Genomic DNA, 25,760 nt, shown 5'->3' with positions numbered 1-25,760 from the left:
GATTTATGGCCGTACTTAGTTTTAAAGATCTAATTTTGGTGTGCAAATTGCAGCAATGGCCGCCACTTAAATTGCAGACTAATAGCGCTATCGATTACGTCTTAGTCACTATCATTACTTATCACCATCAAAATGCTAGAAACAGGCAAAAAACGTGTTGACCACTTTATCGCTGGACGGACTGGCGTTGTGCCAAGTGCAAAAGCGAAGAAGATGGTGGCTCTCCGGACAAACAATCAACCGACGTCACCACTCCGTCTGGAAGCGTTAAAATCATTAAAAGCGCCTTTACTCGGCCGTTTTGGCTCATTTTGAATCCGTCAAGCGCCGCGAACATTTCATATGGAGACATGGATGCTTCCAAGCAAACGAATCCGAAACGCGAGCCTAATCCGTTTATCAAGGCCAATATTATCTCCAAATGGCTGTTCCTGTGAGTCGTCATTTTTTGTATGGGTGGAAAGTGAAAATCTCTTTGGAAAATGAATCATAGAAAACTAATCCATGGCCATGGTCAACCAGTGAATAGTTTACGACACGCGATAAAGTCCTAGTGATAATTTGTGCTCGGTAGTGCTTATAAACCATGTCTAGATCCTCAGATCCCAAAAGTGCCTAGGCTTCTGCCCCGGAATATCCTATTTAATAGATTCCATTAAGTTTATACGATTGTACAAAATATATGGTATCGGTTTAAGCATATTCTTTTTCAACCCTTTTTCTTTTTTAAAAACCAATCCATTTTTATATAAATCAAATTGTGAAGTGAATTTGAAAAGATTTATAAAATTTTTTTTTAAAGTGAACGAAAAATAATAAGTTTTATATACTTTTCAATATATCAGTTTTTATATGATTTTAAACAATGCAGTTTGTCAATAAATTGTTCGATGATTGGATGGCAGTTACCTATAGTCGTTCAAAATTACATAAATCGTAAATAATATTATGTAGCCATATTAAAATTTTTTTTCATTTTCGGATCTTACTTATGGTATCTATATGTTATGATATAAAGGCCTGTCCTCATATCGTTCCTTTATCTGGAATGCAATGTCTCCTGGGCGTAGCAAACTTCCGACTGAAATTGTAACACCCCCTGCTAAATTATGAAAATAGGCAATGTAAATATAATTGTAAATTTTCCATGGTCAACTTAATCCAGAATCTTAAAATATTTTATTTCGCAATTTTGAATGACCATTGGGAGTCACGTAGTAGTGCTTGGGATCAGTGCCTGTCACTTCATAGACACCCATGGTGGAGAAACATCGATAAGATACTAAATTACTTATCAATTTTCCTTTTTTAGATGGATGCACAGTGTTTTCCGCAAGGGCAGACGTGAGGAGTTGGACTCAAGTAAATTGTACGAACACCTGCCAAGCTTCGACAGTGAATCCCTGACTAGGAATCTTCAGCCCCACTGGGAGAAGGAGTCCAAGACCAAAAATCCTAGTCTAATGCGACTGATCTTCCGTGTTTACGGCTGGCAGTTTGTTCCCGTCTGTGTGTTATATTCTTTGTTGGAAATGGCCATACAGTGAGTAGAAAACTTATTTTAATTGATCTAATTGTGGATTAATATTATTGGAATTATATTAATTAGATATAAGGGTCTTTAAAGAATTAAAATTGTGTTAGTCTGAAAAACCTGTTAAGGGAAATGAATTTTGGAAAACCCTAACTTGAATCATGTACTTAATTAAAACTAAGGTCTGCTAAGTATATACATAAGCTTCCTCAAATGATCTTATCGTATTATTTCTGAAATTAAAATGCAATTTGTTTTGCAAAATAATGAATCATGTCGTTTTATAATAAGATGTTTCTTTTCTTATTTCGCTTTTATCACAGCTCCTTTCAGCCGTTGTTGCTTGGAGGATTGATATCGTACTTTGCATATGGACAGACGACAGTGACCAAGGAGAGTGCCTACCTCTATGCCATGGGCATCGTCCTGTGTTCCCTGGTCACCTCTTTGGTGTTCCATCCCTTCATGTTCCATGTTTTTGCGGTTGGAACGAGAGTGAGATTAGCCTGCGCCGGCCTGGTTTATCGCAAATGTCTTCGAGCCTCGGCGAGCAGTGGCGAAGGACTCGGAGCACTGGCCATTTCGGTGATGTCCATCGATCTCTCCCAATTCGACTTGACCTTCTACTTCTTTCACGACTTGTGGAAGGGTCCTGTGGAGGCCTGCATCTTTGGCTACCTTATGTACCGCCAGGTGGGCTGGACATCCCTGATCGGGATCGCCTTCATCGTGATTTTGATACCTCTCCAAGCTTGGGCCGCCAAAGCTGCTGCACATTTCGGCTCCCAATCCGCGAAGCATCGAGATGAGCGGGTTAAACTCATGAATGAAATAATCAGTGCCATTCAGGTAATCAAGATGTATGCGTGGGAGAAGTCCTTTGGACGACTGATTGCCTCAGTACGCCAGTCGGAGGTAAAGGCCATCCGGGGATCCATGAGTATCTACGCCGCATTGCAGTGCACTAATATGATCTCAAAGATATCGCTCTTTCTCAGCCTTGTGGCCTATGTTTATGTGGGTGATCTTGTGACCGCCAAGAAGGTGTTTATCCTGTCATCCTACTATGGATTACTGAACGATTCCCTGCTGCACTACTGGCCCATGGCCATTACCACTTGGGCTCAGACATTGGTTAGTGCCCGCCGAGTGGTGGAGTTCCTCCTCCAAGTGGAGAAGCCTGAAGAAGAATCCTGCTGCCGAGACAATCCAGGATTGGAGTTGGATGCGGAGAAACCAAAACCAGCGCAGAGTGGTCGTCTCCATTGCGTGAAAAGTGAGGCGAAGTGCCTGAGTTTCCGGAAAGTCAGCGCCAGTTGGGACAAACCGAGCATAAAGCATCCCAGGAAGCCCCATATTCAGGGCATATCGTTCCACATTAACGCCGATCAATTTGTGGGCATTGTGGGCAACGTGGGCTCTGGAAAGAGCACCCTACTCCATGCCATTCTCGGAGAGATTGAGCTGATGCAGGGACGTGTGGAGATCCATGGCAGGATTAGCTACGCTGCACAGCAACCGTGGGTGTTCCAGGGCAGCATCAGGGAGAATATTCTTTTTGTAGAGCAGTACGAGGAGAAGCGATATCGAGCAGTGGTCCATGCCTGCCAGTTGGACAGAGATCTGGAACTGCTACCTCGAGGGGATGCCACCGTTGTGGGCGAGCGAGGAATCAGTCTGAGTGGTGGTCAAAAGGCCAGGATTGCTCTAGCCAGAGCTGTGTATCGTCAGGCTGATATCTACCTATTTGATGATCCCCTAGCCGCCGTTGATGCCCAAGTGGGCAAACTCCTAATGGACAAGTGCTTCCATCGACTGTTGGCCGGAAAAATGCGCATTCTGGTCACCCATCATGTCCAGCTGCTAAAAACTGTGGATCACCTGCTGCTTTTGGAAGGAGGAAAACTCACCCAGCAGGGTAGCTATGAGGAACTGAAAGATGTGATCACCCATCATGCTGCTCTGGATCTGGAGGCCATCGAAGCGGATAAGCAGCAGGTAAAGCGAGTGCTCAGTCAGGTGGACAGGACCTCCAAGCAGCTCAGCAACGGCGAGGGGGAGGATCCAACCGCTAACCAAGATGAGGATGGCCATGCAGAGCAGCTACTACAGGGAGCCGTGAGCTACGATACCTACAAGGCTTACTTTCGGGCTCTGGGAGCTCCATTCTTGGTCTGCTTGGTACTCTCCATGTTTGTCTTTGCCCGAGGATGCCAGGCACTTATGGACATCTTTATCTCGCGATGGGCTACTTGGGAGGAGGATCGCGGCTATGATTCGGTGGATGACTACGAAGCCACTCGGACTAAGATGGTCATCTGGTACACTGTGCTCCTATTGCTCACATTAGCCCTGTTCCTGCTGCGCACCTTTGGCTTCTTTTTCATGTGCCTGCGAATCTCATTGACGCTTCACGATCAGCTTTACCATGGTATTATCCGCGCCTGGATGTATTTCTTCAATGCAAATCCTTCAGGAAGAGTACTCAACCGCTTTTCCAGTGACATTCAGAACGTGGATGTGAACCTCCCGCAGGCCATGATGGATTCCCTTCAGGTTTGTTTTCAGAATAAATTTATATTGTTCCTAGCTAAAGCTTTTCCTTTTTATTAACCTTTAGTTCCTGGTGGATGTTGTGGCTGTGCTGGTGATCGTGGCTATCGCCAACTATTGGCTGCTGATCCCAGCGGCCATCATGGTGCTGCTCCTGTATCTGTGTCGTGCTCTTTATATAGGCGCTAGTCGAAGTCTGAAACGCATCGAGAGTTTAAGTAGGTATAAGTATGAATAATTAATCCATCTTTACTAATATTTAAACTCTATTCTAAACAGCACGGAGCCCAATATACTCACACACAAACCAAACCTTCCATGGACACTCCACCATTAGATCCATGGACGCCATGCCGCAGCTGGAGCAGACTTTCCATGGCCACCAGAACACAAACTCTTCTGCTCTTTTCCTCTACGTGAGCGCCAATCGTGCGTTTTCCTTCTGGACGGATCTTATTTGTGTGGTCTATATCCTGGCAGTGACGTTCAGTTTCCTGGTTATAAATCAGAGCTTTTATAGTGGTGATGTGGGCTTGGCCATTACGCAGTCCATGACTTTGGTGATCATGTGTCAGTGGGGAATGCGGCAGACTGCCGAAATGGAGAACAACATGACCAGTGTGGAACGAGTGCTGGAGTACGCCCAGACTCCATCGGAGCCACCATTGGAGAGTCCAAAGAGTGTTAATCTAGCCGCTGAATGGCCAAAGGCTGGTCACCTCCAGTTTCGGGATCTCCGCATGCGATATGCTCCTGGAGATGAGGACATCCTGAGGGGCCTGAACTTCGAGTCCAAGCCCATGGAGAAAATTGGCATTGTTGGTCGCACGGGTGCGGGAAAATCATCCATTATTCAGGCACTATTTCGATTGGCACTCAATGAGGGATCCATCGAAATCGATGGCTTGGATATTGGCCAATTGGGTCTCCATGATCTGCGCAGTCGAATCTCAATTATACCACAGGATCCCGTTTTGTTTTCTGGAACCCTTCGCTTTAACCTCGATCCCTTTGATGAGAAAAGCGATGAGTCCCTTTGGAGTGCACTAGACGATGTAAAACTGAAGAAACACGTGGCCTCCTTGGAGGGAGGTCTCTCTTGTCATATGAAGGACGGTGGCTCCAACTTCAGCATGGGTCAGAGGCAACTGGTGTGCCTGGCAAGGGCTATTCTTCGGCAGAATCGAGTTCTCGTTATGGATGAAGCAACTGCCAATGTGGATACTGAGTAAGTTTTAAGCAAGTAATTTGGAGAAATGTTTCTAATTACGTCTTCATTCACCAGAACCGATATCCTGATACAGGAAACCATACAGACTAAGTTCGCTGAGTGTACAGTTCTTACAATCGCACACAGATTGCATACGGTAATGGATAACGACAGTGTCCTGGTTATGGATGCTGGCAAGATTGTTGAATTTGGAGCACCACACAAGCTTCTGCAGCGCAAGGATGGAGCTCTACTTAAGCTGGTCAATCAAAATGATGCTGCTACAGTTAAGTTTTTGAAGAAGGTTGCAGTAGAGAGTTACATGCGCCGCAACAAAAGAGACTCGTTTACAATAGCAGAGGAGCGACTAGAAGACTGAGCTCGAAACTCCTCCAGATCTAATTTTAGCTGCGGCTTTCAGAAGTTGTACTGCCTCGAAGAACAGTCAAATTCGGTTTTATTGGTACGAAAAGTGTACGGTAAAGTGTATTTACATAGCAGTAGAATTATGCTAGTACTAATGATAGTTCGGCACTTAAAACGAGGAGACTCTGACACACGCACGCACACACAAGATTACAAAATATATGTATATATATGTATGTAGGTAATATATCAAAACTGTAAACTTGATGGATAGCCTAGGATGATGGTAAACATTCCATTTAAAATAACATTAGGTATTGACATGTATCGGATAAAACTAGGATCAGAAACACTCTGATATGCTCTCGAATGGAAACATAACGCTCTTTATGTAGGCTATACAAATGCTATGCTATGTACATAGAACGCTAAAAAACAAAAAATAAATACGGTCAAATCACATCCGACTCGGCGATTATAGCCGCTTCTTCCTGCTATTCAATCCGAATCCGATGCGATGACCGCCGCAGTGCGGCGAACTCCTTGAAGACCAGTCGCCCCAGCAGCACCATAGCAATAATGTTGGAAGCGATGAGCATGTGGAAGACATACTGCCATCCGGCAGTGGAGATCAGTCCAGCTAACAGTGGACCCACTGCGGCTCCAATCGACCCAGTACCATCGATAATGGCCGTTACGGTAGACAGTGCATTGGCATTGCCCTCCAACGAACTGTGCTGACCCAGCTCCGCACTTACAGACGTTGTGATCAGAGCATAAGGGCCATTCACGAAGATGCCGACTACAATCAATAGCACTATGCTTATAGTCATTGAGGTATTATATTGTTGATACATCAGCAGCTAAAAAATAATAATTTTAGTATTTAATAGAATGTGCGCTCTACTTAAGCTACTTACAATGGGTGAGGCAATAAACAGCATGCCTGTACAGACGGTAGCCGACATACCGCTCACATCCGACAGATAGCCCGCAGCTATAGCTCCCAAAATGCCACCCACATCGAACAACGTCGACAGATCAGCGGACAGTTCGGGTCCCAAATTGTCTGCATACAAAGAAATCAGTTATTGATCCGTTAAATTAAATAAAATCTAAATAAGTTTAATGCTTACTGGAATTTTGAATATAGAGGGGCAGCCAGTACATGAAGGTGTAGCTGACCAGCTTGGTGAAGAACAAACTCAGTGAGAACTCCACCACTCCTGGTATGAATAAAGCTTCGATGAGGCTGATGGGGCGTCCATGGCGCCTGGGCTGTGCCGGTGGTTGGGAACGCGTGAGGATGGGAGTACGCTCGGTGGGCGCCGATCTATAGTTGATTTCCTGCAAAAGTTAAACAAATGAGACTTTCGTTTGAAGTCAAGGCTCGGAAAGCGCGAAATTTACACAAGCGAACTGGCCAACACAACGTGAAAAGCAAAAAGACAGTCATGCACTTACGGTTTCCGAAGAGTCGTACCCAAAACTGACCACAAACTACGGCCAAGCAAAGTACGTTTTAGAAATTATAGTCGCTATATAATACGCCGCATGCGGAATATCTTTCAAAAACTGAAACTGATACTTACGGCATCGTTGTGGCGCACCTGCTCTTCGTCGTCCTGTTCGTCATCCGACTCGTTGGCCACGCGTCGTTCTTGCTGACCGGTTTCTGGATAGCATCCCACTATCTCCGGCTGGTCCACCAGAAAAAGGAAGAGCAAAAAGCCAACGGCTCCAATAATGATGCCGGGCACTACAAACGACAGCGCCCAATCGCTTTCCACATAATGCGCCGCTATCAGCGTGCCCAGAATATTTCCGATTGATGTATGACTGTTCCAGATGCCAAAGATTAAGCCGCGTTTAGACCTTCCAAACCATCGACCGACGAGCGTCACGACTCCTGGCCACCCAGTAGTCTGGAAGATGCCAGCCAGTACTTGTACAAGAACAAAGTACCAAAAACTATGGATATTGGAGGTGCGGGCAATGCCAAACATATAGGTGAAAACTCCGGTGAGGATCATGCCCATGGACAGAAAGTATCGCAGGGAAACGCGTTCCGCAATAAAACCAGAACCGAACATGGCAATGGCATAGGAAAAAAGGAAGGCGGAATCCAGCATACCGAAGAGTTTGGTGGCATCGGGAACATCTGTGAACCAGGTAATTGGCTAAAAAGGTTTTGCAAAAGCTGAAGGAAATACTTACCAAAGGGCGCATAGCCACAATCGTGACCAGATGCTGACAGAGCAGTGGAACAATTCCCTTGGAGCACCGACTTAACTACGGAGATGGGTTTGCGGCACATGTGATAGCAAGCATAGGCTAGGAAAGTTAACAGAATCACAGACATCTTGTACCTGTAAAAGAATCAATAAAGTTTATAATAATCTCCACAATAACTAATAGGATTAACCACCGATATAAATTTTAAATTGTATGGGTATTAATGCATATTATAAATGTCCTGGATATGTCCTATGATAGAAACATAGTACAGACTCTTTCGATTTTTAAAAAGTACATTTTCGAATATTGGTTTTAAACAGTAAGTGACCACAAATCCGACATAAAAAAAGTTTATTTTTGTGTTTCATATAATAAATCTAAAGAATATTTTAAAACTTTATTTTCGGTGCTGTTTAATACAGCACAAACCGATAAACGTTTGCTTAATCACTATTTGAAAATTCCAGTTAAATTAGCTGTGTGTCACATAATTTTAAGCATTTAAACAAATTTTAAAAAGGTTAAAAAAAGAACAAAAAAAATATGTTTTAAAATTATAAACATTTTTTGAAATAAAAGTTGAGTATTTTATTAACTTTTAAGAATTATATATTTATCTTGCGTGATTATGATTGGTCTACTAAAAGTAGTTTTTTACCAAGTAAGACATAAAATTCTATCAATCAGCATCATTTCTTATGCAAGAAAATAAAAAACCACGAACCGAAACCTTTGTAGAAACTTTAAAATACACATTTATCTATGGTTTATCGATAGAGGAGCTAGAGGAACTTTTAATGTGGGAGAGCTCCTTGGAAAGTATACTCACAGCAGATCTCTGCGGGCGTGGAAGCGGGTGCAGCAGTGGCGCGAAAGCCGCTGCACCACCCGTATGCCGAAGGGCACATCATTGTAGTTGTTGCTCATCTTTCGCGTTCTGGCCAATCCCAGTGGAGCTCTCATCGACCGGCGCGGGCGGTGGGCGAGGTGCAAGTGCTGCACGTCCAGGGGGCTGCGTTTCCGTTCCGGATTCGAAAAAGGCAGCTACCTGAAAGAACAGCGATCAACAGGTAGGTGAGTGATTGGGCTATGGGGTGACTCAGTTCGAGATACATTGTTCGAATTTCAGGTAAAGTGGAGTGGGTCGCGGTTTTTGGTGGGCCGTGGAAACGAGTGCGGATACAATTTCCAACCTTATCACCATATGTATCTGTAGTTTTCTTGTTTACGTCGTAGAATTCATTCCGCTCAAACAATGACGCTCCATATCGCAGTCATAAATTGAAATGCGTTTCCGCTAGCTTCGCTTTTATTCTGCTGCGTTGGCGAAAAATTTCCAACTTTGATAATGCGGGGTTTTCGCTCTAAGGTTGAGATAAGGACCGCAAGTACTTTATCTCAAACACAAAATTACACTTTTTATAATGATATCACAAATACCTCTATCATATAATATATCCAACCTCGTTTATTTACTTTTCAATCACTTATATATTAACAGAGTATTTTAGCGTCGGCTAGGGCCGGATTTAGGTATAACTCTTTGGTTTGTTGCCGCCCTCAAAAGCGGAAATAGTGCGAGAGCTAACAGAATGCTTTGGATTCAATAATGCGACATTGAAAAACAGCACTGAACATTTATTATTACCGTTAAACACACACTAAACAGCTGCAGTAAACATTACTCCGTCCGAAAAATAACAAAATAGAGGTGGAGAAACATCGATTGTACTTTGCGACTATCGATGACTGCTGCCAGTGTGACCGTCGCTGCATTTTGACTTTCTTTTGGAGTTTAATATTTTTAAATACCAAATACATTTGTTTCCTGCTGTCAGTTATATTTAAAAAACACGTTTTCACTTGCTGTTGAATAAATTTATAAAAATATCTCTGCGCTTTAGTTTCAACCAAATTTCAAATGCATTAACTAAAATGTCATTTTTTAAACAATAAATTTTAAAAGTTAAACAGTTAAAAAAATAGTTTAAAAAACAGTTTCGTGTCAACCCTTGTCTTGACTATGTTTATTTAAGTAAAAGAAGAGGTTTGTTGAAAACATGTTTCTTTCTTTTTAATTTAAATAAACAACCATTTCCTGTTTGTTAAGTGAAAAAATGTGATTACCTTTACTTCATTGATGCGCCATATGTTTAGGTAATATTTGGGATTTATCACTTGCTTTTATATTTACACTTACAATTAGACGTTGACACTTGATCCCGGGAATTACATTTCCTGAGATCACTGGCTAATTATTTCCTTTGACACGCGACCGAATGAACAAATAATAATTAGTCATTGCTTAGTTCCAGTTTGTTGACAACAGACCAGCAGCTCAGGAAAACACAAGCCCATGTGCACATGACCTGGCTTTTCAATCAGACTCGACTGGGAGCGGAAAATGCTCTGGTTTTCAGCACTTATACGCTAATTTACTCCGCCTGCAGTGCGAAAATCAAGGCGAGAAACAAGAACAATTGTAGGTGCTAATCACAGCGAGCAAAAATATTTTGCGAATTGTATAAATTGCGAGGCCTAGCCAAGTGAATCCACAATTGACAACTTGCAGTCCAGCTAAACCCAAGTACACTTTTGATAACAGAATTTCACATAAAATACCTACCAGAATGAAATATCACCAGGTAATTAAAGAAAAATGCCAAATCAGTTTTGTTGATCTAAAATAAATATTTTAAATTTGGAAAACAGATCATCTTTCAACTGATCGCCTGCTTTGCGACCTTTGAGCTGGTACTTGGTTATCCCCAGGAGAGAATTTCTTCAGCGGAACAGATCCAAAGACTGCGATCTGCAACTGATACGGAAAATCAAGACGTGAGATCCAGTGAAGCCCTCGAAAACCTGTACAGATATGAGAGAACTTTAAGCAGACTGCGGAGAGCCCTGGACGAGCTGGCTTACGAGGAGGCAGCCGATGACTTGGAGCTGGCCGAGATCAATGTATTCCGACCTCTCTTCCGTTATCGATCACAGGTGGTGAAGGTGAAGAATCCCAATACCCAGCAGCAGTTTGGTTAACTGGGTGATATGTGCAAAACAATATAGACTTAAGCTTAGTCACCTCGCCACATTTCACAAACACTGAACACAACCCATTGATATTTTTTTGTACAAACTTAGATTCTTAAGAAATAAAAGAAAACTAATTTATATTGTTAAACATTTAAATATTTTATTATTTTATTGTTGTAGAACCTATGCGCTTTGCAAATATCCACACGTGATTAAGCATATGTACACACCAATCTAAATTGTTCTCATTAGAGTTAAGGATATTATTGTAGTTTTTTTCATGTTTCCACATTGAGCACATTTACATGAAGGCTTTGTGGATGACACGCGAATTCCTTGCATTGCACTATTTTGGAAGGATCCCTAATATAAACACACCGACACACACATACATATTTGACTAAGGAAGACACAAAGAATATTGAATTCTAATTCTACAATATATGTAATATAATGGACACTCATCGAGGGTTGCTGTATTTCTTTTACTTCTGACTAGGCAGCTAACTAACTCTTGGTTAATGACCCTGTAAGACTCCTCTCAGCTGCAGAAAATAAAAATAACAAACTGATGCAACCCGATATACGTACACACATATACTATATAAATCTTATACGAAAATCGTTCGCCTTGGATTATATATATTCTGTTTGATGCGAACATTTTACACACCTTTTCGCCGTGTAAATAGTTAAGCCGCTAGCCAGCTTATGAAAAATATTCACCCTACTTGCTCATGGCTTAGAAAAGTTACTAAAGTTGCTAGTTAAGTACATAAGTAGTGTTGTTCTCTGTTTAGTTTAGTTAGTTGGTTTTGGTTTGCTCCTATCGCTTGGTTCCATTAAGTTGCTCGTACACATAGTCGCTGCTAGCGTTATTATGTCCCTATGTTTTACATTAAATTTGATTTAATTTTTGATTATCAGGCTTAAGTTAGACATTACAAATAGCTGTTTGCCCATATGTAAGTATGCAAATGGCTGTTTACAGGGGGATTGGAGAGCTTCGAACCGTCGAAACCTGTTTACATATTAGATGAGCCATCTGGTAGCACTTAGAGATAAAGCTTTTTGCCTGCCTGGTTATACACATATTCACATATCGAGACACTTATCCCCTATGTAAGTATATAGACGATTTGGTTGTTTTCCCCTTTCTTTTTAGAGCACCTGCAGATTCTCGCAGTGCTTGAACTTGGAGTCCTCCTTGCCCAGGATCCAGGTGAGCATCTGGCGGGCCTTCATGCTGGCCAGCATCACGCTGCGGCTTTTGTACCAGTGCGCCGGCGAGTTGGCATCCCTCGGTCCCTGAAAGCCCGTTATATATCAGATAAATCAAATTTACTCTTTTCACAGGAAGATGGCTTAAATTCGTGGGCAAAATGCACAAGAGGGGGAGGGAGGGACGGGCTTCGGTTTATTTACATTTGGCTCTCTATTCAAGTGTATTTTTATGGCCCTGCAATACAGTTTTTCCATTTCGGGTGCCAATTGAAGTTTGCATTTTTCATGTTCTTTGTGCGGATTCTGGGAGTGGGCACGAGATAATAAACAACGAACAAACAAAACACTTTTGGCAGTATGCTTGGAATAGTTTCTGTACTTTTGGACACTTGACACATTTTCCTTGTTGGCCAACTTGTCTTGGCAAGAGATCGGGGGGCGGGGTGGGAACCTTATATATTATGTATACAGTCCAAGCACACATAAACAGGAGTAACAGCCTAGATAATAGGGGTTTTTGCAGTCAAAGTGTCTAAAAGCAGGCTGTACATTTTAATATTTCGACGTTTAGCATACATTACTGTGCTGTCCATGAAAAACACCGTTCAAAATAAAGCAATGCATACTTTTAGACACCTAAATAAGGGATTTTAAAATCGTCTACGGCTTTATCATGCTCAACTTGGAGATGGATGGGGTTGGAAAAACACATCAAACATCAATTAAGTTCAGTCCGAATGGGAGCTAGTTTTAAGTTTTACGTAGGCTTTTGTCGGGGGAACGTTCAGTTTTACTTACCCCTTCGCTGGCTTTAAGATCAGTCAGACAATTATCAGTTTCTACAGTCTCTACGTTTGTGTTTTCTTTAATTTTGCTTTTATCTTTTGATTTTTTCGGATTAAGCTGCGAAATCGATCGATGGACATTGATTACATAACACCAAAAACAGAGATAGATGGGAGGACAAATAGCTAACCAGCTAACTGTTACGGCAACTAGAGCTATAGAGAGCTAGAGCTAGACCTAAGGGCTTTTCTGGGGGTTTCTCGGGGATCTTTGGCATACCTGCAGCTGGTTTTGGTCCTTCTTCAGCCGGATCTGGGTGAGCGTGCCCGCCAGGAGTTCGTCGCAGTTGTGATTGATGCCCACGGAGACCTCGATAAACTTGGCTCCGAACGTGCAGGCCAGACATTTGCCATCTAGGGTTGGAGCAGAATGGGGATTTGGTCAGGTCACGCCACTTAATTGACGATGCAAATGAATGCAGTCCGTCCGCGGCGGCTAATTGCAATACTCACCCTGGGCGGAAACGGCGCGTGAGCGGGCCAAATCAATTTTGTTGGCCACCAGGATGGTGGGCCGGTGGCGCAGAAGGTCCATGTCCTGCAGCCGCGATAGTATCTGCTTGGCCCGCGTGAACGACTCCTTGTCAATGCAGGAGTAGACCACCAGGAAGGCATCCGCCTGCTCCAGTTCGTCCTGCAACCAAACAAACGCCCAATTCAGAAACACGGAACTCAACAAGTTTACAACATTCTGAGGTCTGGATTTCGTGACTGACGAAAGTATTTAATGCCGTGTTTTATTGCAGCCCGGTCGAGGCGAAATTAAAAGTTCTTAACTGCGCACCGTCAAGTGCAGGCGTTGAGCGAAAAGTCAAGCATCCATACAACTCAACCCACTTTTCCGCCTTCCCGACTTCCTTTTGTTACCACCCTGTACTTTTGCATTTTATGCTCGTAAAAATTAAAATTATGGCCACTTGGCATCGCAATAACGTGGCGAGCGAAGGCAAAAAGTTTCCGACTTTCTCAGACTTTTAATGATGTTCATTTATCTGACCCATACATTAACAGGTCAGCGGGACGGCCTACCAGGTCCTTCGAACTTCACATCAGGTATTTTCCTCTTTAAAGGTGCGAGTAATTAGCATTTTAAGACGTATCAATTCAAGGGGATATTCGGATTCACTTTCTTTTGAACATCTCAAAAATTTGCCTAATAATTAAATAAGCTATTACGATTATTAGCCCGAAAATCTGTTTGGCACTTTCGTTGGAAGCAAAACAAATACCCTGAAATATATTGCATAGATAGTCCGTGCATCCTCATATTTTGGAGAACCGACGTATAAAGTTAGTTTTAGTATTGTGAAAGTCGAGGCACTCTTGATGATAGTATAGTTTTATAAACTGTTGATTTTAAAATGAAATATATTCGTAAGCCTCTTTTATAAGTTAAACGCATTCCCCAAATTCTTTCTTTGAAATAAGAAAAGCGCTTGGTGAAAGTGAAAACCAGAACAGGGATTCGTAGCTGACAGACATCTTCCATTAGGCTTCTTGAGGTATTTCAGCTGTCCAATCCTTGGGCAAACACACTTTGTCGGCGGTGACGTCGGCAGGTTTTATTCCAGCCCGGGGTGTTGGCTTCCGATTCCGTGCCTCATAAAGCCACGCCGGGCACATCCGACATTTGTAAATTTGGCACTTGGCTCCAAGGTGCTCGGGATTGGCGGAGGCTTAAGGTCAAACCCTAAGCAATTTATTATTTGCTTTTCCACAACTTTTCGGCACCATGCACGACCGCTTTAATTCTTGATTCTTGTGACACATTGCCGAATGGATAAATTGTTGCCATTTCCTTTTGTTTGTCCTCGTTCGCGTCCACGTCGTCATCAACATCACCATCACCATCAGCGTCTCCATCATTGGAATCGTCATCGGCGATTATAATTATCATTATCGTGTTCATTTGTATTGTTTGCCACCCTCAAAAGGCGGCGGCAAACGGCCCGCTGGCCATTTGGCATTCGGCCAGCAATTTGGCATTTCGATTGCACAGTGGCTCATATTGTTGTATTTATGTTTGACTTTTCCCTCCCCGCGGGTTTTTTTTGGCCAACCGTTGCAAGTCGCCATGGTTGCAGGCGGCGCCTGTCTGGCAGGATTTTAAATGAATTCCTTAAATGATTTCAGTATCCAGCAGCTTCAGCATTCCGTGCACTTGGCCATAATTAACCGCAGTTCGCAGCCTGCTTTATGCGAAAGTTTTCATAGTTTTTGTTGAGTTTCCGTACTTGCTTTGTGGGTGGCTAGGTGACTACCGGCTCCTTCTGCACCTTCTGCTCCTACTCGTATTTCACGAACTCATTTTGCATCTGTAATTAATTCACTTTGTGCAATTTATGCTCGTCCGGTTGGCAAATCACTCGCCGCTCCCCCGGGTAAATCTCGGCCGGCAGGACAAGCTCATTTGTCTTGCTGACAGCCAGGACCTCGGCCAAAGCCGGCTTGTGGCTGGAGGTTAGTTAATAGTGAAATATTTAACGACAATTACAAGCACAAATGGGGAAGAGCTTCGCGTGTGTGTGCCTGTGTCCCCTGACAAATGGTTTACCTTGCTCTCCGGATTGCCAGTGAGGAACTTCAGCTCCGACTCGGTGCCATTCAAGATGATTGAGACGTTCTGCTCGGCCTCGTCGCATTCTGCAAATGTAGGGGGAGTGCGGGTTAAAAATTCAGCTGAATCATGGCGGAGCGATTCGACTAACCGGGTCCATCGTAGGCATTGATGCAGTCCGAGGTGCGAAACTGTGAAATCAGAGCTTGTTTGCCCACGCCCGCCGATCCGAGCATTTCCACGCGATAGAACTCCACCGGCTGATGGTTCTCCTGGGCATTGGCGTTTCCGAATCCGTTGCTGCTGCTGCCGCCGTTGTAGCCGCATCCCAGTCCCAGGCTGCTGCCACCGCCGGCCACGCCCCCCAGTCCGCCCACGCCATTACGCGTATGCATGGGACTGGATGGCGCCAGGCTGTTGCTCCGCGAACGTCGCCGGCGGAACGAGTCACCTCGATTAATGATACCTGTAACGACAAAAAAAGGGAGGCAGTAGAGAGTTGTCAAAAACTGGTCCTGGCAAAATAAACGTCACTCGTTTTCGTATTCCATCTGCATGTGCTGGACTTTTGTTAGTCAACCTGCCACACGCGGCGTATGTGCAACGTGGATCGACTCAACGACTCGTTGCGCATACGCCACGTAGTCCCGGCAAAATTACAGTTTCCTGCCGCAAGGGCAACATCAACAATAGTTAATCTGTCTTTTGTGTCTCGCATCTGGGTGCTATATGTACCACCCCTCCCTGGCCTGTCTGTCTGCGGTTTCCTGCCCATATTTAAAGGAACCCATTTTTCTGTTCAAAATTAAAGCGATGTTTTGCGCCAAATATATGCCAAGTATTTACAATATAATTTGCTTATACAATGAATATTTATGCGAGCCATTTCTGGTCTTTATACAATAATAATGCAATTAACAAGGCTTCGAAAATTTATGTGGGACAAGGCATTATGGTTATTTTAACCCATTCCGTTGTTCCGGTAATCGCTTGGGATAAAGTCAAAAAGCTTTTAAGTGTTCTTTTTAATATACATAATTTTGCTATATTGAATTTAATTTTAATATCTTCAAGAATTTCAGTTCACTCTTTAGATAATTTAACATATTTCCTAAATTTGAATACAAAGAATTTATCATTAGCTAAATAAAAAGATTTACAATTGAGAACATTGAAAATCTGTTTTATGGCTGTAATCTTAGTTTTGGCAAACTTTTACGATAATTTACAATTTACCGGTAAATCGATTTTTTATTAAAAATTTTTACAACTTGTTTTGTTGTATGCTTCTTTTAAAGTTGATAATGTAGAGAAAATTAAACAAAAACGAACAGTTAAGCCTTACACCTTTAAAAATGGACAAAGTCGTTGTAAGGCATTTTAATAATTTTAAAACAAAAGATTTTGAGAGGGTAACAATTTAATAAAACGTGTTAAGCATCCTGCTTAGCTGTGGCAAAACCGCACACATGATTTAATAGCATTGACGAGGACATAACAAGTTGATTGACCAAACAAAAGCAGAATAAACCCAGATATAATCTGCGCATCTGCCATTCCCCTTTCCCAAAGACAGACAATGCCCGATCGAAAAGGTATTACCCAATGAAGACGCCGAGTCAAGAGCCTTTATACAACCTGCGGCCGTTGTCATTTATAATCCCGTACATATATGTATCAATCTGCAACTCGTTTATACTATATATGCGTACATGTCTGGCACCGTCCGATTTGTTCAGTTTATGTAAGTGTATGTGGTGTACATTTTAAATGTCATAAATAGATTTATGGCCTGCCTTATTGCATTTAGCCGTTGCGCGAAATATACGAGTCTTTGAATATATATAGATGTACATCATAGGTTTTTCAGAACGCGTTAGCGTTTGCTCGCTTCTCATCTGCGGTAATTAATTGTGCAAATTGATTTAATTGCCAAAACCGCTCTAAACATTTACATTTCGGCACACGAGGGGGTGAGTTCCCCCGATTTTCTGTGTATATGGATGGGCCGTCATCATTGGAAAGCCATAAAACCATTTTGGGTGGCCAGATATTTCTTTTTTTTGCGAACGGGCGTTACGAAGTCTTCGCGTGTGGGAAACAATTCATTTTGAATAGGTGCAAACGGGCCGCAATAAAAATTGCGATTTAGTTCGTGAAATTTCTAACAATTTATACCTATGTGCAATGTTCATATTTATTTTTAGCCATTGGCTATAATTGAAACTGACTAATCGCTGGAGTAATTGCAGCACTTTTTCACATCTTTTTCTGCCATTCCTCAAACAAAAGTTTTCTTTTCACTTGTCTTTGATGTTGGCTTAGCACTCTCCGTCTTCCAGGCAACATATTCATGTGTTTGTTTGCTCTAAGAATAACTGTTTAAGAAAATAAATTGAAAATTTTATTTGCTGATTGATTTACAGTGGGCCGAGTGCAACACGAGATTTCGCACATGCTGGCACTTTTGAGATATGATTAACCGCCTTCAAGGTTAGTCGGTTTTTTGTTTATGCAAAATAAACCCATTTCTATAAATACCAAACGAATGTTTAGCCAAATACGCTTCAAATAATCAGGGGAAATGAAAAACATATACAGACACTTATCTGTACGAACCATCCTTGTTGGCGCATCATTCAATTACGATTCGATTCAGGCCCACAGGACAATCGAGCAGACACTTGTGCATTGTCTGCTCGTGGTTGAAAATGTATATTTATATGGAAAATTCATTCAGTGCCTGCCATCGATGACTGACACTCGCTGGGGCATTTCAATTAATCACACACTCACACACTCACACACGCCCTCCTCCTCCAAACATATTCGAATCAATGTCGGTCTGTCAGTTTTTCGCCCGCTCATTTTAAATTTCCCACTCGTGTCAACCGTAAAAGCATAATTGATGGATGCCCGGCTCCCTATTTTTTGGGGCTTATCCTCTCACGCCCTGCCAACAACTTGAGCGAATTAAGTTTAATTAAATGGGCGCGCATGACTCCTGGCAAGACATTGCCGCAAAATAAAGCTGCCACTCTTAGCCCGACCAACTACAAGATATTCTGCTTGTATTTGAAAGCAATTTACTTGAGAAAACACAGGCACTTCATTGAATTTTAATATGCAGTGAGTTTGAGAACGAGTCCCTAGCCGGTGCTCATCCCAAGTTAAAGAAATAACTAACCAAGCTGGGGAAAACTTTTGATACCCTTTAATGTCACATGGGATTTAAAGAATGAATATACATACATATAGCTCACAACGAAAATAACATTTTAGCAAGGCTTTTATCAGAGATTTTCGGGGGCAGTTGATTTGAAATTTAATAAATAAATATGTCGGTGTTACAGAATAATTTGCATAATTTTTAGAAACTATTTGATTATACAGCGGTTACTGGGACAACGAGATTTCAATTTACATATGTATAAATTTGGTTGTAAGAGGTTTTTTTGTTTCAAATATATAATAAAATATAAAATATCAGATCAAGTCCCGCACAATTTTTTAAGATTTTTAACAGTATTATTTCGAATGCTTCAAATAAAATTTAATTTTTTTTAATTACTATAAGTGTGATAAGTTTGGTCTTGACCACTTCCACTAGGTAAGTTTTGACCTTTTTACTTCCATTTCATCGGAAAGCAATTATCGAGATGAAATTTTAAAAAAAGCTACCATCTTTAATGGTCTCTCCTACAATATTATCAGTCGAAATTCATTCACTTTATATTTTTTGTGTACCTATCTCCAAGTCTTGCTTATCATACATGGCATAGTGCCATCCTCAACTGAGTCTTGCAAATGGTTCCGGGACCTCCTTCATGACTAAGTTATGACACCTCGTGCTGCTAATACGCAGGCTTGTCGTCTGTTTGCTGTCATGTCTGCTCAAGTCTTCCGTACTCCGTCTTCCGTATTCCGTATTCCGTATTCTGTGTTCCGTGTTAGGAGCAGTTAAGGGTGGGCTTAAACACGTACTTAAAGTCGGCCATGCATTTGTGCATGCAAACGCCCACAAGTGCGGAGAAAACATGTAAAAGATCACAACTATGGAGCTAACATTTAATCTGGAAACTACGAGGAATATGCATTTATGGTCTGAAATTCAAAAAATAATAGTTGTTCGATTGGTATCTGTTTTTTTTAATTGGAAACCTCTAGCTTAGTTATTTATGCAGCTAATTTGCTAATGTTACTATGTATTAGTAGGTTAAGTTGCTAGTTATAATTATTTCAAGGCCTCTGTTAGGTTTGTCTAATATTTTTATTACTTTATGTTTAAAGAAAAAAACACTTAAATGCTTTAAAAATAGAGTCGTATAAATTAAACAATGCAAAGAAAAGTAAAAGTATCGACAATCATCTTGGCAAGATTTTTACTTAATGTGATTTTCAAGATTCAAAGTAGTTTTAAGCTATGAAAACAATTTAAGTTCGCCGATTGATATGGTACGCATCTTCAACGACTTTGCCGAAAAGTAGCTTAACAAGGTAATTCTTAAACTTAGCCGGTATGAGTAAACTGGATAATCGATCTTAATTGAATTTAAAACTCTTCAAATTGTTTTAAACTTTCTCGGCAAGATATCATCTGCTAAGCGCCAAAACTTCCGACTAAGTGTCTTACAGTCCTGTCTCACACTGTAGTTGTGACACACACAGTGCATATGTGTAACAATAACGTGACACAAATGTTGAATATAAAAGGAGGAAAAAACGCACACATAATGGGAAAACTTCACAGGGCTATGTGGCTCTTTGAGTGTGTTTGCATATATATACGAGTGCCAGTGTGTGGTCGGGTATTCATATCCTATGCGGAGTGGCATTTAGTGCCACTGATATCTCCTTAACATCTTCGGGTAACAGCCTTTTAAGATTTCAATAAGGATTGCTCCGCTGCGTGCCCCGGGATGAAACTATAATTTTATGCTGCCTGGAGTATCGTGTGTCCCTGAGATGTCCCTGCGATGTCCCCAATCCCCGATCCCCGATGCCCGATGTCTAGTCCCAGTCCAGCATCCGCATTCTTAAGATGCGTAATCCCAGTCATCTGGCCCAGGGGCTTTGTTGACTTTCAATTTCGAAATTAATAAATGGCCACTGCGGTCTTTGTTGGGCTGTAGTCCTTAAGTCAACTCACCTCCTTTGGAGGCACTGAAAGTGCGCAATCTGTCCACATCCTCGTCGTCGTCGTTGACGCGCAGGTGATGCATGTTCATGGTGGGCACGTCCAGGAAGGCGTTCGATTTTCTATGTGCTGTTGTGGACAAAAGAGGCGGATTAAAATAGATTAATTTAAATTGCATTAGGAATTATGGCCAAACAAATATCATTGTATTATTCTATGCCGTTGTATTATTCATAAGCTCACATTTTTTACCTGTCATCATATCTAAATACTTTTGATCTACATTTTAATAAATAATTCTCTATTTTCAAATTTGGTTTAGCCTTTTATAAGCGCAGGTAAAGTTTTATTGTTCTATAACTAACAGGAATTAAAGTATCGTTTATTATAGTTTTTTTATATTTACGAATGTTATTTAAAATAAATTGATATTTTTTCACTGTTTCCATCGACTCCAGCTTGTGTTGAACAAAAAAGATGCAAAACCATCATTGAAATTAATGAATAAACAATTGCGGAAAAAGTTCTCAAAAAAACCCTTTTGGGTAAATATGCGAAAAACCCTTCGGTTAAATGTTTCCCCCGCCAGTTTTGCATTATTGATTCAGTATTCCCTGCTCCAGCTGGCTGACATTTGGACAGCTTTAATGGTTTCCCCATGTCGAGTTGACACAGAGAAGTGCCACACACGTTGCACACTTGCTGCTGGGAAAACTGGGGTGAACTGGGTCAATGGTTAAGTTCATCGAACGTCCAATGTTAATTGAATCAACATTATTGGAGAGTACTTAACAAAGGGCAACTGAAACTACCATCCACTGGAACGGAGCCAACTGTTTCAGCTTTAACACCTCGCCTTAAAGTCCTGCGGATGCGGTCCTTAACCGCCTCCTGCTATTTTAGCCACCATGGCATTAATGGTCAATTTTACATCGCCGCGGCTCTCGTGCGGCGAGCAATTTGGCTGAGAGCTTAGTTTATGCCGCATAAAAGATCAGGCTCAGCACTTGGCTAATTTGTTGCCGTTGTTTTGCCGTTTTGATGGCTCCATCCGGCCATTAAAACGCACTACTTGAACAAGTGCGGTTAAAGCAATAGTGCTTCAACCACAAAATCTTAAATATAAGTTTGGGCGAAGAGAACTGAGTATCCTGCCACAGCTTTGCGATGAGCATTTTTAAAATGCATACAAAACTAAGGCTAATAAGGCTTTTATTTATTGACTAAATCTTTGTTCTTTTCATAAAGATTATTTTAAAAACATAATCATCATATTTGCTAAGTTGTATTCCAAAATAATCCTTTAAATAGATATTTTTTTGTTTGTATGATAAATTAAATGATTTGTAGGTTTAATAATTAGAGGATTTAATTTTGAACTTGTTTACCTAGAGCTGTTAGTTATCTTAAAAATTATGCGAAATGGGTAAAAACTATCAGGAATTAATTCAGGCCTCTGATTAAATTAATGCTGGTATCAGTTCTATTATCAAATGAATACTGAAGAGTGTGAAACGTATACGAAATAGTTACAAAAGTGAATTTTTTTAATGCAGATTAATACGAACAGTAGAATTAAATTGTTAAAGATTTTGTATCACTCATAGTCGTCATATGGATGTGGATTACATAATATATTCTTTTAATTATACTTTTGAAAATTTGTTTGTAGCTTAAAGCCCTTTGAACTTTGTTAGTACTCTCATCCTTCAGCATGTTCCTTGTAAAATATTACTCAACTGCAAAGTTCAAACTCAAATTTGTGGCCTAATTTGGTGACGATAAGACATGTTTTCAAGATGTTGATGTTTACTTTCTAGGGATTCCAGGGATTTTTTGTGCCCAACTACTATTCTATTAACCGCATCTGTGCGTACTTATCTCCGCTCGTAATTTACTCACCGTGTGGCTGTGGCCTCCGCTGCGATAGCTTTCGGCGCTGTGGAGGCGTCTCCGTCTCGCTCAGCCGGGGCTCGCTGGTGCAGTAGCTCCGGGCCTCCTGGAGCGTGTGCTGCTGCTGCTGCTGTTGCTGCTGCGCCTTGGTCTTCTGGCGGACCTGCAAGAGGAAAGAGTGTCCTTAAGCCCGGGAACTCAATTCAACTCAACCATCCGTCTGTCTATGCATCTCGGTGATTGATGGACTGCCGCAGGATTTGCCCTTGTCTATTGAGTGAGAAATTAAATTGCATTTCTCGGTTGCAGACCAATCAAGCCGACACACAAATCAAATTGCATTTGTTTGTCTGTCCTTTAGAGAGACAGAGAACCACCGCCCATCGCCCAACGCCCACCACTTGGCGCGCCAATGGCATAATTTATCGGCTGACTTGGCCTCGCGGGAAGGACTCCTCTGTGATCAGAGCAGCTCAAGGGATTTCCCCCTAAATGTCAAGGTTAAACGCCTCGGCCACTCCAAATGCAATCAGCACCGCCGCTTGTTTCGTCCGCCGCAAAAGTTTCCTGTCCACATTGGATGGAGGACGAGAGGGAGACGGAAGTGGTGTCCCAAATCCTTCAAGGCACGTCCAAGTGCCTGTCACGCCGCCTCAGTTTGTGGTGCTCCTTGGGAAGTCTGCCGTCGACGGGGCGAAAACTAATTTCAGCACCTGTCCCGGCAATGTAAGCTTCTTGTTCAGTTTCTTTGGTCCAGTGTGAGGGCGATATTAATAGCCACATGCAAAACGTCCAACTTTGTTAGCCGCTTCCGTTTTCCTTGGCCCAAAAACAGTGGCGAAGGCAAGCAAAATTATTTGGGTGTTTGCCTCCAATTACTTGGTAATTAGAAATTATTAAGTTACAGCGATTAAACTCTTGTTAAGCTGTTATTAATAGCTTGTGCTAAGAATAATCCATCCTAATGTCTTGTAAGGAGTTCAAATAATTGGAATTACCACCAACAGAAAAAAGGTAACAGATTTTATTCGATCTTAAGTCTTAATAATTGGTTGACAAGCATCCATAACATCCTACTGTGGATTATATTTTTGAAAAAATATTACGATTCACTTAAAAGGAAAAATGTGATTCGATTTTTTCAAAAGGCATTCATTTTACATTTATGATTTACAAACAAGAAAGGAAAGCTAACTTCGGGCGGAGCCGAAGTTGATATACCCTTGCAGAATACTCTGTAAATTATATTCTCCAAAATTATTCATATGATGCATTCTTACTACTCATCAAAAATCCCAACTTCCTAACTTTAAAAACACCAAAGTTATGGCATTTCCAATCGTTCAGTTATATGGCAGCTATAGGATATAGTCGGCCGATCTTTATGAAATTTGATAGGTCGGATTGATTGGCTAAAAATAAAACCCATAGAAAATTCCAACTTCCTAACTTAACAAACACCAAAGTTATGGCATTTCCGATCGTTCAGTTATATGGCAGCTATAAGATATAGTCGGCCGATTCTCATGAAATTCGGTAGGTCAGATTGATTGGCCAAAAATAAAACCTATAGAAAATCTCAACTTCCTAACTTTACAAACACCAAAGTTATGGCATTTCCGATCGTTCAGTTATATGACAGCTATAGGATATAGTCGTCCGATCCCGGCCGTTCCGACTTATATACTGCGTGCAAAGGAAAGAAGGGTGTGTGCAAAGTTTCAATTCGATAGCTTTAAAACTGAGAGACTAGTTCGCGTAGAAACAGACAGACGGACAGACAGACGGACAGACGGACAGACGGACGGACGGACAGACGGACAGACGGACATGGCTATATCAACTCAGGAGGTGATCCTGATCAAGAATATATATACTTTATAGGGTCGGAGATGCCTCCTTCACTGCGTTGCACACTTTTGACCAAAATTATAATACCCTCTGCAAGGGTATAACAAGTTTTCTTTAGCTTGTAAAAAGTTTACATTCCTTCCGGTGTAATACAACATTTTAACATTTTTGTTTCAATTTCGAAGAATATTTTTAATTAAAAGTTTGCCCAATCAATTTTTATTATGTCGAGAGCACATTGAAATGCAATTTGTGTGAAAAACTAACAGTTGTTATTTAGGCCATGAAAACAAATACAAATTTTAACAGTAACAAGAAAGGAAAGCTAACTTCGGGCGGAGCCGAAGTTGATATACCCTTGCAGAATATTTTATAAATTATATTGTCCAAAATTATTCATATGATGTATTCTTAATACTCATAAAATGTCCCAACTTCCTAACTTTAAAAACACCAAAGTTATGTCATTTCCAATCGTTCAGTTATATGGCAGCTATAGGATATAGTCGGCCGATCCTTATGAAATTTGGTAGGTCGGATTGATTAGCCAAAAATAAAACCCATAGAAAATCCCAACTTCCTAACTTTAAAAACACCAAAGTTATGGCTTTTCCGATCAATCAGTTATATGGCGGCTATAGGATATAGTCGTCCGATCCTTATGAAATTCGGTAGGTCGGATTGATTAGCCAAAAATAAAACCCATAGAAAATCCCAACTTCCTAACTTTAAAAACACCAAAGTTATGGCTTTTCCGATCGTTCAGTTATATGGCAGCTATATGATATAGTGGCCCGATCCGGCTCGTTCCGACTTATATACTACCTGCAATAGAAATACAACTTTTGGGAAAGTTTCAAGCAGATAGCTTTAAAACTGAGGGACTAGTTTGCGTAGAAACGGACGGACAGACGGACAGACGGACAGACGGACAGACGGACATGGCTAGATCGACTCTCCTGGTGATGCTGATCAAGAATATATATACTTTATAGGGTCGGAAATGTCTCCTTCACTGCGTTGCAAACTTTTGACTGAAATTATAATACCCTCTGCAAGGGTATAAAAATGTTTATGTATTTGTGTTAAATTTTGGAAGAACATTTTAAATATTTGCAAGTTCAGCTTGTGTAGAAAAAAGAAAACTATAATGTAGGCAATGAAAACTATTAAAGTTTTTGCATTAAAAAAAGTTTTTCTGCAGTTTCAAAGTTTATTTTAAATAGTTGTTCACAGAAATTAATTTTGTGTAGAAGCGGACGGGTATTATTTAGCCAATGAAGACAAGTAAAAGTTTTAGTGATTACCAGTCAAAA

The 25,760-nt window shown here is 41.3% G+C and overlaps 4 protein-coding genes across 8 annotated transcripts in view; 2 read left to right on the top strand and 2 right to left on the bottom strand.

Moving 5' to 3' along the window:
* The first annotated feature begins 192 nt into the window (after positions 1-192).
* On the top strand, positions 193-5,695 carry LOC108052790 (probable multidrug resistance-associated protein lethal(2)03659). 2 transcript variants are annotated; one of them, XM_017135282.2, is made up of 6 exons: positions 193-433; positions 1,313-1,543; positions 1,858-4,090; positions 4,155-4,305; positions 4,367-5,315; positions 5,373-5,695. In XM_017135282.2, exons 1-6 carry the CDS (start codon positions 351-353, stop codon positions 5,674-5,676), a joined length of 3,951 nt encoding a protein of 1,316 aa, XP_016990771.2. In that variant the 5' UTR covers positions 193-350; the 3' UTR covers positions 5,677-5,695. The 2 variants fall into 2 exon arrangements, with proteins under 2 accessions (XP_016990771.2, XP_044316997.1); XM_044461062.1 differs by having other exon boundaries at positions 275-433; positions 5,392-5,546.
* Positions 5,696-5,706: 11 nt separating this feature from the next.
* Positions 5,707-9,651, bottom strand: LOC108052788 (glucose-6-phosphate exchanger SLC37A2). Of its 3 annotated transcripts, none has more exons than XM_017135279.2 (7): positions 9,550-9,651; positions 8,731-8,949; positions 7,881-8,032; positions 7,256-7,824; positions 6,800-7,010; positions 6,584-6,732; positions 5,707-6,526 (listed from the first exon to the last, which is right to left on the bottom strand). In XM_017135279.2, exons 2-7 carry the CDS (start codon positions 8,862-8,864, stop codon positions 6,158-6,160), a joined length of 1,584 nt encoding a protein of 527 aa, XP_016990768.2. In that variant the 5' UTR covers positions 8,865-8,949; positions 9,550-9,651; the 3' UTR covers positions 5,707-6,157. The 3 variants fall into 3 exon arrangements, with proteins under 3 accessions (XP_016990768.2, XP_016990769.2, XP_016990770.2); XM_017135280.2 differs by having other exon boundaries at positions 9,342-9,609; XM_017135281.2 differs by having other exon boundaries at positions 8,731-8,945; positions 9,550-9,573.
* A 797-nt stretch (positions 9,652-10,448) lies between these two features.
* Positions 10,449-11,093, top strand: LOC108052787. Its single transcript, XM_017135278.2, has 2 exons — positions 10,449-10,546; positions 10,614-11,093. Exons 1-2 carry the CDS (start codon positions 10,532-10,534, stop codon positions 10,941-10,943), a joined length of 345 nt encoding a protein of 114 aa, XP_016990767.2. The 5' UTR covers positions 10,449-10,531; the 3' UTR covers positions 10,944-11,093.
* Positions 11,094-11,212: 119 nt separating this feature from the next.
* LOC108052785 (GTP-binding protein RAD) overlaps positions 11,213-25,760 on the bottom strand; it is a 29,584-nt gene continuing 15,036 nt past the window's right edge. The window contains exons 3-10 of one of the 2 annotated variants that reach the window (XM_017135274.2): positions 22,603-22,756; positions 20,713-20,829; positions 15,715-16,029; positions 15,561-15,649; positions 13,460-13,640; positions 13,227-13,360; positions 12,960-13,064; positions 11,213-12,245 (exon numbers count right to left, since the gene is read on the bottom strand). In XM_017135274.2, coding sequence (XP_016990763.1) covers positions 12,099-12,245; positions 12,960-13,064; positions 13,227-13,360; positions 13,460-13,640; positions 15,561-15,649; positions 15,715-16,029; positions 20,713-20,829; positions 22,603-22,756 — 1,242 coding nt within the window. In that variant the 3' untranslated portion in view covers positions 11,213-12,098. The remainder of the gene's footprint in view (positions 12,246-12,959; positions 13,065-13,226; positions 13,361-13,459; positions 13,641-15,560; positions 15,650-15,714; positions 16,030-20,712; positions 20,830-22,602; positions 22,757-25,760) is intronic. The other variant, XM_017135276.2, reaches the window with a different exon arrangement.

Source organism: Drosophila rhopaloa, unplaced genomic scaffold, assembly GCF_018152115.1.
Source record: "Drosophila rhopaloa isolate 14029-0021.01 unplaced genomic scaffold, ASM1815211v1 contig_115, whole genome shotgun sequence".
Taxonomy (NCBI): domain Eukaryota; kingdom Metazoa; phylum Arthropoda; class Insecta; order Diptera; family Drosophilidae; genus Drosophila; species Drosophila rhopaloa.
Note: the sequence above shows the minus strand (reverse complement) of the source record. Positions and strands in the feature narration are given on the sequence as shown.